The 16844-nt window shown below is 41.6% G+C and overlaps 1 protein-coding gene across 1 annotated transcript in view; it reads right to left on the reverse strand.

Annotated features, from left to right (window-relative positions):
• GABRB3 (gamma-aminobutyric acid type A receptor subunit beta3) overlaps nt 1-16844 on the reverse strand; it is a 202063-nt gene that overhangs the window by 19773 nt on the left and 165446 nt on the right. Inside the window, exons 6-7 of the mRNA XM_049782694.1 lie at nt 15878-16015; nt 192-344 (exon numbers count right to left, since the gene is read on the reverse strand). Of these exons, the coding sequence (XP_049638651.1) occupies nt 192-344; nt 15878-16015 (291 nt within the window). The remainder of the gene's footprint in view (nt 1-191; nt 345-15877; nt 16016-16844) is intronic.

A 16844-nucleotide genomic window follows, 5' to 3' on the forward strand; every position in this document is an offset into this window, starting at 1 on the left:
TCATAACTAAATTAATGTATCAAGGGAATCGTGTGTGAAATTGGTGTTTGGCGAGAAGAAGAGATCACACAGGCAAGCCTGGAGTCATAATATCTACACTCGTGGTCGAACTCTAACCTCCACCCTGCCCTACCTCTGTGATGACTTGGTTCTTTCCCAGTCCAGAGTAGCAATTAAAAAATAGCACATACCAAGGGCAACTCGAGCGGCAGATGCATCGTAGTTGATCCAAAAGGACACCCATGAGAGGATGGTAATTAGGATCGAGGGCATGTAAGTCTGAAGAATGAAGTATCCAATGTTCCTCTTCAACCGGAAACTCAGTGAGAGACGAGGGTAGGCACCTATGGTAAAAGCAGGCAAGGGTTAGCTGGGAGAAGAAACACAGAGGATAAAAGAATTGCATTGGCTTCCACAATGAGTTCACAGCAAATCTTTGAAAAGCTTGTGAACCCAGGCTTGCCTTGGAATTATCCCAGCACCTTCTGTTGACTTCACCTGGCAGAGAATAATGGAACTCAAGTCTACAGAGAAAGTTCTGATAAAGAAACTCTCTGAGGCTGACTATCCCTGGGAAATTTCTAGAAGTGTTTCTAAGTTAGAATAATGACAACTATCTTGTCTGTTTTCAATTTAATGACTGTATGCCCCCCACCTTTTATTCTTAATTTATTTTATTTAAAGACATATATCACATAGTTGACATAGTTGATCACAATACATTTGTTTCCAGATAAATAGAAGCAAAATTAATTAAAAAAAAAAAAAGGAAAGAAGGGGCCGGCGAGGTGGCACTAGAGGTAAGGTGTCTGCCTTGCAAGCGCTAGCCAAGGAAGGACCGTGGTTCGATCTCCCAGTGTCCCATCTAGTCCCCCCAAGCCAGGGGCAATATCTGAGCGCTTAGCCAGGAGTAACCCCTGAGCATCAAACGGGTGTGGCCCAAAAAACAAAAAACAAAAAAAAAAAAGGAAAGAAAAAAAAAAAGAAGAAAAGGAAAAAGGCAACAAGTAGATCAGTGAAATTTATTGATTAGTGAAAATGTATAGATTAGTGAAGAGTATTGTTTCTCCAATGACATCATTAAGTCATTGTCAGAGGTTTAATAAGCTCTTGTTGCTGTTACTTCATTTGTTTCTGAACATTAGGTGACTTCAGCTACACATCAGTTATTCTGACAGGGATGACAGTATTAAAAAATGGAGGTATCATGTCCAGGAATTCCAAGCACTACACTGTGGCTTTTGTGGGGCCCACCTTTGAATGTTTATTTTTTTTGTTTGTTTGCTCATTTGGTTGATTTTTTTGGGTCACACCTGGCAGTGCTCAGGGGTTACTCCTGGCTCTATGCTCAGAAATCGCTCCTGGCAGGCTCGGGGACCATATGGGATGCTGGGATTTGAACCACCGTCCTTCTGCATGCAAGGCAAACATACTACATCCATGCTATCTCTCCGTCCCCTGAATGTTGTTAGTTTAATGACTGTCCTCTTCTATTCTTTTATCAATACAGAGCTTTGGCTCAAGTATTTAATGAGCAGAATGGCTCTGATCATGCAACCAATTAGGCAGCTCAATGACTTCAAGTTACAACATGTACTGACAGTACACAGATGAGGTGTGGACCCTGGATGGATTCCTCTCACAGAGGAAACCCTGAGTGATGCCCCAAGTCAGTGGAAGATGCTGAGATTCTGTGCTCCAATCCCAGACATCAAGGAAGCCCAGGAGAAGTACTTGGTCAGGTTTTCTGCAGGTGAATCCTGGTGTTGATGTGCTATTTGCAATTTTCCGTTTATCCTGGGAACCCTGCCACTACCATCCTTTGGGCTGGGAAAAGAACCCATGATGTGCCCCCAACTCTTATGTCTACTTCAACCAAATTTGCAGGCAAATTTTTATATGAATGAGAAAAAAACCACTCAAATAGCCCCAGCACTTAAAGGCTGGAAATATAGAAAATTCTTTCGTGTGTGTGTGTGTGTGTGTGTGTGTGTGTGTGTGTATGTGTGTGTGTGTGTGAGAGAGAGTGAGAGAGAGAAAGAGAGAAAGAGAGAAAGAAAGAGAGAAAGAGAGAAAGAGAGAGACAGACAGGCAGACAGAGACAGAAGGGGAGTACAGAATTTTTATGACAAAGGCTCTAATTATATATATATATATATATATATATATATATATATATATATATAATAGTGTTATCACTGCATACCATTTCATACCTACAAAAGATTTTTGGTATATGTCACTTATATTCTTCCTCATTTTCTATCAAATATATACTGGTACTTTATAGTGTATGAATACATGATGTGAGGTTCACTTAGTTTCTTTTGATTTTACACAACTCTTCTCTGAAGGTCCTAGGATAGCTCAGTGTCCAACGACCCAAGTGGCAAGATAGAGGTTTTGAGTTAGATACCCCAGCACTGCAGCACGTGCCTAGTGAGCACTATCATATCAGTTCTGGTGTTTGGGAATCACAAAACTCCTTCAGCACCACCACAAACTGTGCGACCAAGTCTGTGTGGGCCACAGGGAAAGTGTGGTACTGAGTGAGAATAGAGCAAGGAGTATACAAGCAAGCACCCCAAAGCACCTCAGAGTACCTAATGGAACCCCTCAGAACGTGTAAGCACAGAGTATGAGCACCACAAAGGAATTGCAAGACCTGGTGGACATGCGTACAAGTGTTGGAGCCCAGAAACTAAGGATGGGGGTGACCTCCAGGAAGTAACACAACCAAACTGTGAACAATTCCATCAGGTTTGTTGTATTGTGTTGATCCCAGATCAACAATGACAAAAAAAAATAGGGAAAATGCATTCAAAAGCAAAATTTCTTTAATGAGGCCCAGAACAATAGGACAGTGATAGGGTGTTTTCCTTGTAGTCGGTTGATCCAGGATGGACCTGGATTCAATCCCCAGCATCCCATATGGTCCCCGAAGCCAGGAGCAATTTTTGACCACATAGCTAGGAGTAACCCCTGATCTCAACTGGCTGTGGCCCTCCAAAAATTTCCTGAAGTTCCAGAGAGGTTGCCTTGCATGTAGTTCACTTGGGTTGGATCTTCAGTACCCCTAAAACCCCTGAACATTATCACGCCTTCTAGGAACATTGAGACATTATCATTCCATGTTAAAATTCTTGCCTGGGACCTGGCTTCCCCTAAGGTCAAATATCCACCCAGTGATTTTAGTTTTCCCAAATTAACTTTGGTTTGATTTTTGCCATATTCTCTGCATGAAGTCTATTATTTTAGAGTCCAATCATGTCCTCAGGGGTTCAGGATCACAGTCCCTTCTTATTGGCCTCTACCAAGTCATACACTACAGGTCGCTCACCAGTTATGTGATCCCAGCATCAAGGTCTTAGTCAAACCCAGTTTCCACAAATCCTGTTTTTTTTCTTCCTAAAATCAGTGGTCACTCTCTTTGGTATTTTCATAGTAAAATGTTTGTTTTGGGGTCACACCTGATGGTGCTCATGGGTTACTTCTGGCTCTGTGCTCAGGAATTACTCCTGGCAGGCTCAGGGGGCCAACTGGGATGCCGAGGATAGAAATAGGGTTGGACACATGCAAGGCCTACCCACTGTGTTATCACTCTGGTCCCTAAAATAATCAAGTATTAATGTTTACCACTGTTAGACCTTCTTTAGTAAATTAAAGGGCCCCAAAGCAGAGTCTTCAGTCATGTGGGTACTACAGGGTTAATCATGTGTAAGCAATTGCCATAGGTTATCAAGAAGTTCATGTTTTTTGGTTTATAATCAATGCTATTAGTAATTTCTCAAGCATACAATTCTCCCACCCTACCAATGGATGCCTTCTTTCTCCCAAAGACCCTGGCACCCCTCATCCTGTGCTAATGCCATAGCCAGGACAAGGAAACAATCTGAATGCCCAACTACTGCTTAACAGACCAAGAATTGAAACTTAATCATGAACAACTTTGTAATTGTGAATCTCACAATGATTCAATTAAATAATTTACTTATCAATTAACAATCTCAAAAATACAAAAGAAGTGGTGGTGTTTCATAGACACAGTGGAACACCCCACAGTTCTTTGGAAGAACCAAATCATGCAATTTATAGCAACAGGAATGGAACTAGTCCACTTTCCTAACAAAGGGCATCTTTAGAGAAACTTCCAATAATGGCAAACATCGAAACCCAGGCATGAAAAGACAAATGACACTTGGGAAGGTTTGTTTCCTGCAACACAGGATCTGTGACTGGGGGTCTCATTAAGAATCTAGAAGATCACTCAAAACATTGAGAAAGGGAAAACTCATCTCATTTCAAAACTACCTTCATCTTTGAGAAATTCCCAAGAAACTCAATAACACAGAACTTGAAACTAGGAAGAGCAACCCGCTTCTTATGATTTGCCTAAGGAATGCGACATATTTGTTAAAAGGAAAATGCCACATCATCTCCACTCAATGTTTAGGCATCAATCCTGGATCCCTTCTAGCCTCGGGGTCTTCAATAAAAAATGGGAATGCTGTGTAGAACAGTTCAACAAACAAAGAAGAAAATGATAAATAATGACCCTTTCAATTGGCTCCTAATCTGTGTCAGAGAGTCACACAGAACCAGCTTTGATAAAATAATGTGACAGTATTATCCCACATTAAAAAATCTTGCATAGAAAAAAAAATCTTGCATAGGCCATGGCTTTCTGGGAGGTCACAATATTCACTCAGTGACTGGAGCAACTCTAGAGATACAAAACGCTTTGAATAGTTTTGTGTCTATTATTGTTTGCTTTAGTAGTGAAGGGGACACTCAATGGGAAGTGTATTGAGATTCCTCATAGTGGTGAATTCTTCATAATGTCCTTTCTAGGGAATTGACTCAGGAGATCTTCCAGGTATAACATCCGGCTGGGCAGAAGCAGACGATGTATTATTAAATACAAGCTGTTACCAAACCTTAAAAAGAAGGATATTGATTGTTGCTATATAGTGCACCTCTTAAAGAAAGTCTTTGCTGGAGCCTGAGTGATAGCACAGCAGGGAGGGCATTTGCCTCGCATGCAGCTGACTCGAGTCCAATCCCCGGCATTCTGGCATTCCGTGTGGTTTCCTGAGCCTGCCAGGAGTAATTTCTGAACATAGAGCAGAAGTTACCCCAGAGCATTGCCGGTGTGGTGCTCAAACCAAAAACCAAAACCTAAAATCAAAATCAACAAAACATAAGAAAGCCTTGGAGCCAGAAAATTGCACTATGGGGAGGGCATTTGTCTTGCACAAGGACAGCTGGGCTTAATTACCGACATCCCATATGGTCCCTGAGCACTGCCAGGAATGACCCCTGAGTACAGAGCCAGGAGTAATCCCTGAGCACCCACTGGATGTGACCCCAAAACAAACAAACACATTTTTTTTGTTGGTTTATTTATTTTTGTTTTGGGCCACACCTGGCAATGCTCAAGGGTTACTCCTGACTCTGTGCTCAGAGATCATTCCTTGGCCATGCATCAGGTATCATGAGGATTGTTGGAGATCAAATCCAAGTTGGCCCCATGTAAGGCAAGAGCCCTTTCCACTGTGCTATTGCTTCAGCCCCAAGTCTCAAAGTCTTTGTTCTCCAAGGAATGATGGTGTTAGTGGATAATTTTTGACCTTGGGAGAATTGGTGAGTAAGCAGTACAACCTAGCATAACCAAGGCATAACCTTCAAGTCAGCAACGGCACCTTTGAAACTCGACCAGAAAAGCAAGGAAACCCAGAGCAGGTGCAGAGGCTGTGGAACACTCACAAAGATGCTGAGCTGTGACCATGAGCTTGGATCCCTGACTACAGTGCAGTGTTCTTGTTGGGTACTACCTTGGCACCAGTTCCCCTGGAAGATGCTGATCTCTGCCCTCTCTCCTCAGATGCACTGAAACTCGTGGTCAACCATAAGGCTCTGAAGCACTAAGCAAGGCAAAGCAGAGACAAGCATTGAGATTGCCCATGAGCTCACTAAAATGTACCCTCAGAGTAATCAGAACAATCCCATCACCCCTGTGAAGTTGTGAGAAGTACTTGGATATTTCTCTCAACTAACAAGCAGCTATTCAAGCAGACCTGGCCTGAGGCCACAGAAGACTCCCTTGTAGGCCATGGGGTTGTGACTTGGTGGGTCTGGCCGAAAAAAGGCTGTGAGTTCTTGGGATGGCTTTGAGGTACTGGAGCAGGCCCCTCATTCATGGATCAACTATCCTTTCACGTTACAGTACAACTGAATGCTCAGAAGAGTGTCAATAACTTTACCTTCCAGCTAATCACCCAAATAGTTACACATGTAAAACATATATCACACACATATCCATAAAGAAAAGGATACATGTAAAGTTGAAAAACAGGACTCCAGGTCAGTGAAAAAGGTCTTTGGCAAAAATTATCTCAACCTGACAATGATTCTCTAGAGGGCCACTTTTTTTTTTTTTTCATTTTTTGGTTAGGAACCCTTAAAGGCAAATTGTTTTATCACAACTAGAGGTAAATCAATCTTTTCTTTGGAACATGGAGTGAACTGACTCTGATGCTACCATTTTGCACTGAGCAAATACTTGGCCAAAAAGTCAGTTGGGTAGGAGCTAATCTAAAGTCAGTAAGGGAGGGTCAGAGAGATAGAAAAGAGGTTAAGGCCTTGCATCCTGTAAAGTTTGAATCACCAGCACTAAATATGGTCTCCCTGATCTGGCTAGGGGTCATTCCTGAGCACCAAAGCAGAATAATTCTGAGCACTGCTGGAATAGTTCTAAGAACTACTCAACAAACAAGTCAGTAAAAGAATATGAGTAAGAAACTTCCAGAGCAATAGTATAGTGCCTAGAGTGTTTTCCTTGCTCGTGAAAAAGTTTCTCAAGTAAATCTCATTGGGATTGAAATAAATCTGACAACAAGCATAAGTAACAATTTTCAAAAGAAAAGAACAGAGGTAGAAGACAAAAAGAAATAGGCTCAACTGGTTCAAGTTCCCGCAACTTGGTTTTATTTGTGCTTTCATCTCTGCTCTCATTGCTTTTGTTTTTGTTTGTTTGTATTTTTTTTTTGTTTTGGGTTTTGGTTTACATCCTGGCTCTATGCTCAGAAATCACTCCTGGCAGGCTCAGGGAACCATATGGAATGCAGACAATTGAATGTAGGTCCGTCCTGGGTTGGCTGCATGCAAGGCAAATACCCTACCACTGTGCATCTCTTTGTCCCTGCTTTCATCATTTAAAGAAAGAATGTATTCACTAATTTCTACCAAACACAGATTTCTACTTAATGTGTGATCTCCTTCTGTAAAAAAGCATCAGGACTCCATAAAAAATAGATTTAAAAATAAGCGCGAACTTAATAGTTCTTGGGCTAGACCTTCTACAGATCAAAGCTCTGGGAACATTATCAGCAATTTTTAATGAATTTAACTTTAAATCAAGGATCATCCTTAGCATGGTGCTTGAAGGACTGGCATATGTGGTATTGGGGATTAAACTAGGACCAGCCGCCTTAGTCTTTGCGCTATCTCTTTGGCCTGGACATTCCCAGCTCTGTAAGATGCAGCCTGGCGAAATCACAGCAAGAACCATCCAGAAGGTCCTCACACAAAACTGATTTCTACATTTCTGAGAACCAGCATCCCTGAATGTTTTACATCTTAAATATTTTGCTTGCTTCTCCTAAATTCCGGCCCTAGATTGTCCTGCAGTGAGTGTCCTGGGTCTACAATCTGCTGGATGTAGAGGCAGATGGAATTTTATCACATCCTCATTTTCCACCTCCTCCAAATCAGCCTCCAGAACCTTGATTCTTTCCTATCGCCCTTTTTAGCCCTTCTCTCTCCATTTGGGCATCCTTCAATCTGTGTGTGGAGCAAATATCTCATTCATTCAGAACTTGTGTGGAAAGGGAAATGAATTTGTATGTATTTTGAGAAAGCCTGAGAAAGAAGACATATCCAGGGGTTCTGTGCACAATAAAATGTTCGTCTCTGCACAGGCCTGTTTGGATATTTGTTTAAAACACACCCATGCTTAAAGGTAGAAATCTGGTTGTCATGAAAAGCAAAAGCAAAACTACAATGAGATGTTTTCCTCACAGCCACCAGTGAGAATGGTTGCTGCCCCAAAGAAGAAACTACAAACACTGAAGAGGAAGTTTGTTCCTGTTGTCTAAGATGTAAACTGTGGTAGGAATTATGGATTCTGGCAAGAGCTACAGAGATGCTTCCAAAGAATTGTAATATTGGAATTCCACACAACTCAGGTATCTGTTTCACTCATTCTGGAAATTCACCCAGAGAAAGCAAACAAACAAACCCCCATCATATTTCATGGTGTAATCGTTACCACCTCAGAATGGCCAAATCCTGTATTTCCCCTCACTCCTCTATCATTATTTTATTTTTTGCCACATCCAGCACAGCTCAGGGCTTACTTCTAGGTCTATGATCAGGAATCACTTCTAGCAGGATTCTGGGACCACATGGGAAGCCAAGATTGAACAAGGTCACATGCAAGGCAAGCAAACTAACCCCCAGTATTATCTCTCTGGCCCCTTAATTCTTTTTTTCTCTCTCTTTCTTTTGGCTTGTAAGTCCCATCCAGCTGTACTCAGTGGTCACTCCTAGCTCTGTACTCTTAGCAGTGTTGGCAGGAATATAAGGGATGCCAGAGATCGAACTCTGGTTGGCTGTGTGCAAGGCAAACACCCTACCCACTGTACTATCATTCTGGCACTCTAATTAATGTATTTGTTACAATGGAGATGTCATAGATTGTAACCCTACTGAAGCTTTTTTCCAGTTGCATAGTTACTATACTAACTTCTCCGCCAGTGTTTCAAGATCCTTCCACCACTATCGCATGCTCTCTTTCCTTTCCCTTCTCCCCAGCCTCAGCTCCCATTTCTCTGGATCAAATCTCAGTCACACCTTAATTTTAACTAATACTGCAAGATTGAGGGAAAAATGCATGACATGATGGTTGTATCTCATTAGGTTTAAAAAAAGACAAAAAGTTTGTGATGAATATGCAATGAAATGGAGTAATTCAAAGTGATTTGTGCAGGCTAGGAGGTGGACTATAAATACTGCTTCCCTCCAAGGGGAAGCCTAAGGTGATCCTGGAGAAAAATAGTAGCTGGGGTGTAACTGGGAGTGTCCTGTCAGTTGGTTCACTTAGAGAAGGTAGATAAACTGTGGTACATATACACAATGGAATATTATGCAGCCATCAGGAGAGATGATGTCATGAAATTTTCCTATAAATGATGGGTATAGAAACTATAATGCTGAGTAAAATAAGTCAGAGGGAGAGATATAGACATAGAATAGTCTCACTCATCTGTGGGTTTTAAGAAAAATAAAATACATTATTGTAACAATGCCCAGAGACAATAGAGATGAGGGCTGGAAGGAATGGTGAGTGCAGTTAGAGGAATAACTACATTAACAACTATCACGACAATGTTAATGAGTGAGAAAAGTAGAATGCTTGCCCCGAATATAGGCAGGGGATGGAGGAGGATGGAGGTGGGAATGTTGCTCTGGTGAAGGAGGGTGTTGTTTTTTTATGACTGAACCCCAACTACAATCATGATGCTTAAATAAAGATATTCTTTTAAAAATCATTTGAGTAATATCCTTTTCAGGACAGGAGGTGGCAGGGTAAATAAATTTAAGAGCTTCTAAGGGCAGCATTAGATACAACAGCAGACATTGAAAATGACCTAAGTAGCCATCTCAACAGACAAGGTAATGAAGATGTGTCATATATGAACACATGGTATACACCTGGTGGTATTTATGTACACATGGTATTCATGTGCTCACGGTCATATTCATTTACACCTTAACCCAGGTCAGGTGGTATTTAATTACATACAGTGATATTTATGTACTCATATTACTTGCTTAGTCACAACTGTAACTACATACAACTTAACTCAGTTTAGGTAGTATTTATTTATACACATGGTAGTAATTACATTCACACAGTATTTTTGTACACATGGTCCTCTCAGCTATTACTTGAATGTACACTGGTTTCATTTGCAATCAGACAAATGAAGCCAGATGATATTATTTATAGAGAAGTAAGTTCGACAGAGAAAGACACACAGCATATGAGTTTTGCTCATTGTAATACCTAGGGACATGGAACTCATGAACTATAATAAAACAGAAGTAAACTTCTGAAGTACTTCTGAAGTTAACTCAGAGGTTTCCAAACTTACTTGGCCAACAGAACCCCTCTTCGCAGAAAGAAAGACCACCAGCACAACCTTTGCTCATTATCTAGCTTCCTTAAGTAGCCAAGAGAAAATATGCCTCCTCACTGTACTTGTAGCCACTACTGTTCCTCTCATCAGTCCAGTGCCCCCCATGGGGCAGTGTTGTCCACTTAGGGAAACACTATTAAAATTTTAAGAACAAATCTGGGGGGGCCGGAGAGATAGCCTGGAGGTAAGGTGTTTGCCCTCACATGCATAAGGTTGGTGGTTCAAATCCCGGCATCCCATATGGTTCCCGAGCCTGCCAGGAGCGATTTCTGAGCATAGAGCCAGGAGGAACCCCTGAGCGTGGGTGTGACCCAACCCCCCCCCACAAGAACAAATCTGGGGATACTAATTTAAAGATGGGAAGCAGATAGGGTGATGGGTAAAAGAAATCTTGTGTGGTCAAGACTAGAAGTGAATTTTTAGTAGGAGAGATCTTAGTAGTATATAGAATGATTCATGCATGGCACACACCTAAATCGTCTAACTAACCTGTTAACATGGTCTCCAATACTTAAAATTTTAGGATTATTTTTGCTTATAATACTATTAGTAATATTTTCTTATGGACATCATTCCAGTGCAATCTTTCTCACCCGCAGACCCCAGACTCCCTCTCTCTCATCCTTCCTCACTCAAGTGTTTAGATCAGTTATATTGCCTTTATATTGCTTTTGTTCCTTTGTTGCTATCTGGCCATGTATCTTTAAGTCCCTCACACAAGAGAGATCGTTCTGTATCCGTCTCTTTCCTTCTGTCATCAATCCATATGAAAGTCTCTAGTTCCACCTGTGTTGTTGCAAACTGCACAGTTTTGTTCTTTTTAGAGCTGTGTAGTGTTCCATGGTGTAGATAGACCACCATTTCCTGATCCACATTCATAGTTGGGCATTTGGGTTGTTTCCATATCTTGGCTGTGGTCCTAAGCACTGTAATGAACACTGATGTGCATCGATCCTTTCAAATTAATGTTTTTGTGTTTTGGGTATAGATGCCAAGAAGTGGTGTTGCTGGGAGTTCTTGTGAGAGTTATCTTATTTTTTTGAGGAATCTCCACAATGTTTTCCAGAGAGGTTTTTAGAAAAAGACACAAGATTATATATCCAGAAAAAAAAAAAAAAACCACCACTGAGTGGATTTGAATGCCTGGATTCATGAAGTCCATACCTTGCTTTGTACCATGCTGTTTCCAGGGGAAGCACTTGCCCCCTCCACCAAGCATGTCCTTGGGGAAAAGCAACAAGAGGTTTTCAGTCCCCAATGTGATTTCCAGATAGAGGCAGGTGGGAGTGGGGCAATTTTGCTCAGCCATGGCTGCCTCTTGGCTCTGGGCAGACCCTGTCCCCATCTCACTTTGAGCTGCTCGAGTCATTTTCAAGTCAATGATTTCGGCATTGTAGGTGAGTTTTCTGGGTAGAAGTCACTCCTTCAAACCATTTATCTGTGAACAGTCACCATCCATGCCAAGATGTCATCTCTGAAGATTTCAGGAATGTGCTCAGGACTGTCTGCATCTGCGGACAGAGTGGGACCAGAGACAAGGCTGATGATGGGAAAGCTGGTGTGGCTGGGGCTCATGGCTGGAGTAGAGGGAAGGAAGGTTGGTGCTGCTGCACTGTTCTGTGATTCAGGGATGGTGGTGGCATGCCCAGCATGTGAAGAAGGGAAACCTTGACCAGAATAGGTTCTTGTGGAGGTAGCTCATGTATCCTGGAAACTGTGAGCACAGAGCAGTCAGTTAAAGCAGAAGTAGGAGGCGGAGTGTGGGTGGATGAGGTCAAAATGCTTTCCAGAGAGAGCTGTTGACTCTCAGCTTAACAAAGAGCCTGACTGGCAGGTGGAGGGAGGCAGGTGGCTGTTGGACACAGTTTTCCAAGCCAGAGTCAGCCAGCAGGGAGAAGATCAGTATCTGGGTTTTGCACACACTACCCCAGAATCTGGGATGGAAGTTCTGGGCTGTGGTTTAAGGTCTAGTGATGGAAAAGAGCTGAAACTGTGCCCAATTCTGTGCTTCACTTATAACATTTCCAACCCTGAGCTTGTGGCTTTTCTGTTCCCTTTCAGTTTGCGAAGCACCTTCCTTTGTGATTTCGATGATGAGAGAAGACCAAGGAGGTCAAGATAGCCTTTTGTACCATGCTGTGAGGTCCACATGACAATGGTTTCATGAAACCTTCACAGGGACAGGAGAACAGAAGATTCCTTCTCAGTCACACAGCTTCAATTGTAACACCTAGGCTGGGCCAAGTCTTTCAGACAGGATCATGGCCAGTTACTTTCTGATTTTCTAAAGTGATCTGGATAACTCAAGAGGTCTACGTTTCTAATAGCCAAAACTATCCATTCTCCCCAGAAGTGGAAGAAATTTTCTCACTTCTGAGGGTACCACACCTCCTCCTGGATCACTGATTATCTGCTTAAAAATGAGAACCATTTATAGGTTGGTTGTATTCACTCGGACTTTTAACTGTCCAACAGTTAGATCTGAAGAGCATCTCCATCGGTCAATCTTTCATGAAACAGTCATTAAATCTGACTACAAAAGACACAACATTACTTTCAGGTGACAAAACTATGTTATGAAATTATTTTCTTCAACCCCGGATGGGATTCAGTTCTCAGTAGATGACCACTTGATTTTCACCTGTAAAATAACCCCATGCATTATATTTCTAACCCTGGGTAAATGGATCTGAAGAAGGGTAGCCATGAAGAATTAATAAACTGTCTGTCAGGAGAAAGTCATGGAGTCAGTGACTTCTTGCCTCATGGTCTCTCTGCATGCCAAGCCAAACTGACCTTTCTTATTAAACCAGTACCAATTCAACCAGGTGGGGGAGGGTGGAGTGAGATCAAGGTGGACTTTTACACATATCAAAGGGCTAGGTGAAAAAGAAAGAGGAAATTGGGGGAAAGTCTTTGTTTTGAGTAAATAGCTGGGTGTCATCTAACATATTCACTCTTTCTAGTCAAAACAAAAAAATTGAGAAAGGCTACAAAAGTTTTGTTCAATTATTCTCTGGCAGAGGCGGGAACCCCAGATTAGAACTTATAAAAGTGGTTGTTATTTTACATAGACAGAGTAAAAATTGGCTGTAATAGTATCAAAGCTTAAATTATATACATCATTCTTAAAACAATCAGCCTTTTCTATACCCTTGTCTTATACATATCACAATTTTTTCAGACTTCTCTGAATATAAACATTAGAACCTTTCTGCAGAGACACTTGATTTATAAAAACACTTAAACATTCTTACACTGATCACTGTAATATGAGTCTAGAACATCTGGGTTCCTTTTTCATAAATCTCTAAATAAAATCCTAAGAACATTTTTTGCAGTTATATATACCGTTTGAAAATAGGTTTGCTAAAATATTCTTATAATGAGTGCTATAATAAGAGTCTATAGTATCCAACTTACTTTCCATCAATGTCTGTGGACAAAGACATTAGAACATTTTTATAGACATACTTTGAGAGCAAGCTGCTAAATATACACAATCAAACAACACAGCAATAGGGAAACATTCATTAAGCTAGCTGAGAACTATTAAAAATCTAACATTATGCATTTCCCTGGAACTATGCAAACTAATATTAAACTATTAGAGTTGGATACAAAATTTTCTGTTTACAGTGGGGCATAGAACAAAAAGAGCAGCTATTAAGCTCTATAAAGGTAGAAAACACAATTTAACCAGCAACATAATGACCAATGCAAATAGGGTCAAGAGATTAACCTAGAAGAAAGCTGCAGGAGGTTGTGAGAGCAATTTCTCCTTAGTTGGGTTTCAGCTGGGCTTAGCTTTCCATCTTCTCCATCTTCACTTTTTGTGATAGGCTGCTGAGGTTTCCTGGGACAGAAAGGCCTTTGGTGCCTGGGCCAGAATTTGGCTTGGGGGACCTGCTCATCTCCCTGCTGTTGGTTCTTCTCCAATGGGGCTTTCTCTTTGGTTTCTACCCCATCAGTGGCCTTGCTAAGCTGCTGCAGGTTAGTGGGCCGATATCCTCACACAAAGCAACTCTGGTAGAACAAAGGCAGTGGGCAGCAGCATTTGGGATGCTGATCAGAGTCTTCAGCTCTCTCCTCTTCACTGTCTGCTTCTGTCCTGCCAAGGGGACCTCTGCTACTAAGGGTGGTGAGGCAGCTGAGTGACCACATGAAGCCACTCAGAATGGGGGCCATGTGCAACGATATTCCAATGATGGGTGCTGCACACTCAGTCAAGCTGAAGAAGGCTGAGGGTTAAACTACCAGAGGGTTAAATCACTCACCATCATTTGGGTCTTCTCATGTCCTCAGGTTGCTGTTTGAGAATCAGTTGCAAAATAACCCCATGCACCATATTTACAACCCTGAGTGAACAGTTCTAAAAAAGAGTAACCATGAAGATTTAACAAACCAAGCCAGTTAGGAGAGAGATACGGAGTCTCTCTGTGTAACCAAGCCAAACTGACCTTTCTTTATTAAACCAGTACCAATGCAACCAGAGGGATGGAGGGGATTGAGATCCAGGTGTATTTTTACATATCAAAGGGCTAGGTAAAAAAAGAAAGAGGAAATTGGGGGAACCCTTTTGTTTTGGGTAAATAGCAGGGTGTCATTTAACAGTCACTTTGATGAGGACCTTCTTTCTGTGTCTCAGTTCTGACTGGTGTTATCCTGTATTACATATGACAAACAAAGCAATTCTTTCCTCCATAACATCAACCTTTTCCACTCCAAATGTCACCCAACTCATCAAGAAACCATGTACCCAACTTCCATGGAAAATGGAAGGTTGTACTACATATTGCTCTTTTCATATTTATTTCTTAAAAACCTCCCTTATAACCAATCAAGTTGACCTTTGCCCTCCCTGTTGTTCAGTCCTGAGAGCTGTTCTCCACTTTAGATATTTAATTTGAAGCCAGACATGAGATTCCTTGGAAATATTGTCAGACATAACTATGCAGACCTTGAAGCTAATTATTTAATCTTAGAGTTTTCCAATGACATAAGCCTTCAGAGATTCTTTAACTACTGATACCAACCTGAATGTTTTCCTTCTACCATTGTCCACTACCATAAATGACTTCTAACTTATTTCTCCAATCTGCCTTATTTTTCCAACTCCCTATACCCAATCCAAGAGTAACATGGATTTGGGGAACTGAAACCCATCAGAACAAAACTTTTCTTGGTATCAAGAAGTAGACCTTGGAAGTGTTGACCATCAGAACTTGGTTTGGTAACACTTCCTACTTTACTAAAGTTCATGGATCTCTTTTTACTTCAGGGAAAAGGGATCCTTTGAGGATGAAAGATGAGAGCTGCATGACCCGGTAACTGTGGGTCAGTAAGGGGATATTTCACAAGGAGTTGATGATGCCCAGGCAGCCAAGTGTCCATGCAGTGGTCCTCAAACTATGGCCCGTGGGCCACATATTGTATTTGTATCTGTTTTGTTTCTTCATTTCAAAATAAGATATATGCAATGTGCATAAGAATTCGTTCATAAGTTTTGTTTTTACTATAGCCAGACCCTCCAATGGTCTGAGGGACAGTGAACTGGCCCCCTGTTTAAAAAGTTTGAGGACCCCTGCTGATCATGTGAGTAGACCCAGACACACCTGTGGCAAAGACGACGTTCCTGGAGACTAATCGATGCTCAACAATGGAGAACTGAGGGAGTTCAATTCTCTCCACTCCAGTGACAGCCTTATCGCCCCCGCGCCAGTAAAATTCAATGTCATCAGTAGTGTAGCCATCTGCCAGAAGAGAAAAATAGGGACAAGGTGGGTATGACCCTTTGCTATTCTCGTAACACACACACACACACACACACAATTATTGCTCACAAAATGGAAATAAGCCCTGGCCATAGTGCGAGAAGATCTGTGTGGTGTGTTGATCTATAATAAAATTTTATCCATAGCTAAATTCTGAATTCTGCTGAATAACCATTTTTCATTTGCACTAGGTGGTGTTGAAAAGTAGGGGGAATGGGGAAGTTCTGCCTGGGAGCTCTGTTTGCAAATCCTAAAGTCAGAGATGTCCTGGAGTTTGCACAAACAAGAATTTTAAACATAGAGAAAGCATCTTGAATGAGATAGCTTCAAGCTGAAAGGTGAATTTGAGCATAAGGAATTCTAGAAGGTGATGTGGTTCAAAAGCCACTGAAAATTCACAACACTGGGACTAATTCTAGCTCATCCTGTCTAAGTGTATTGAAATAATCAGACAAAAAGGCATGTCCCACCTAGCACTTTCCAGTGGTGTTATCCCAACCTTCCTGATGATCTTTTTGAGACACTGTTGGCCCTTAAGAGTTCTGTGAAGTAGTCTCATGAGAAAAGAGGGATGGTTGTTAGCCACACTGCTGTCCCAACCTGAGCTCTTTGTACAATGAAAACTCATTTCAGTTGGTAAGAGATGGGTGCTTCTTGAGAATGAATCAACAAGACGAAGAATACCAGTATTTTCATTTGAACATGTAACACAGAAAACTTTAGACGAGTGGACCTGGAATTGTGGGGGTGATAGCTCCCCATCAGAGATAAGGTCATGCTTTTGGTCCCATCTTTTGGCCACCTTTCA

Source organism: Suncus etruscus, chromosome 11 (genome assembly GCF_024139225.1).
Source record: "Suncus etruscus isolate mSunEtr1 chromosome 11, mSunEtr1.pri.cur, whole genome shotgun sequence".
NCBI classification, from domain to species: domain Eukaryota; kingdom Metazoa; phylum Chordata; class Mammalia; order Eulipotyphla; family Soricidae; genus Suncus; species Suncus etruscus.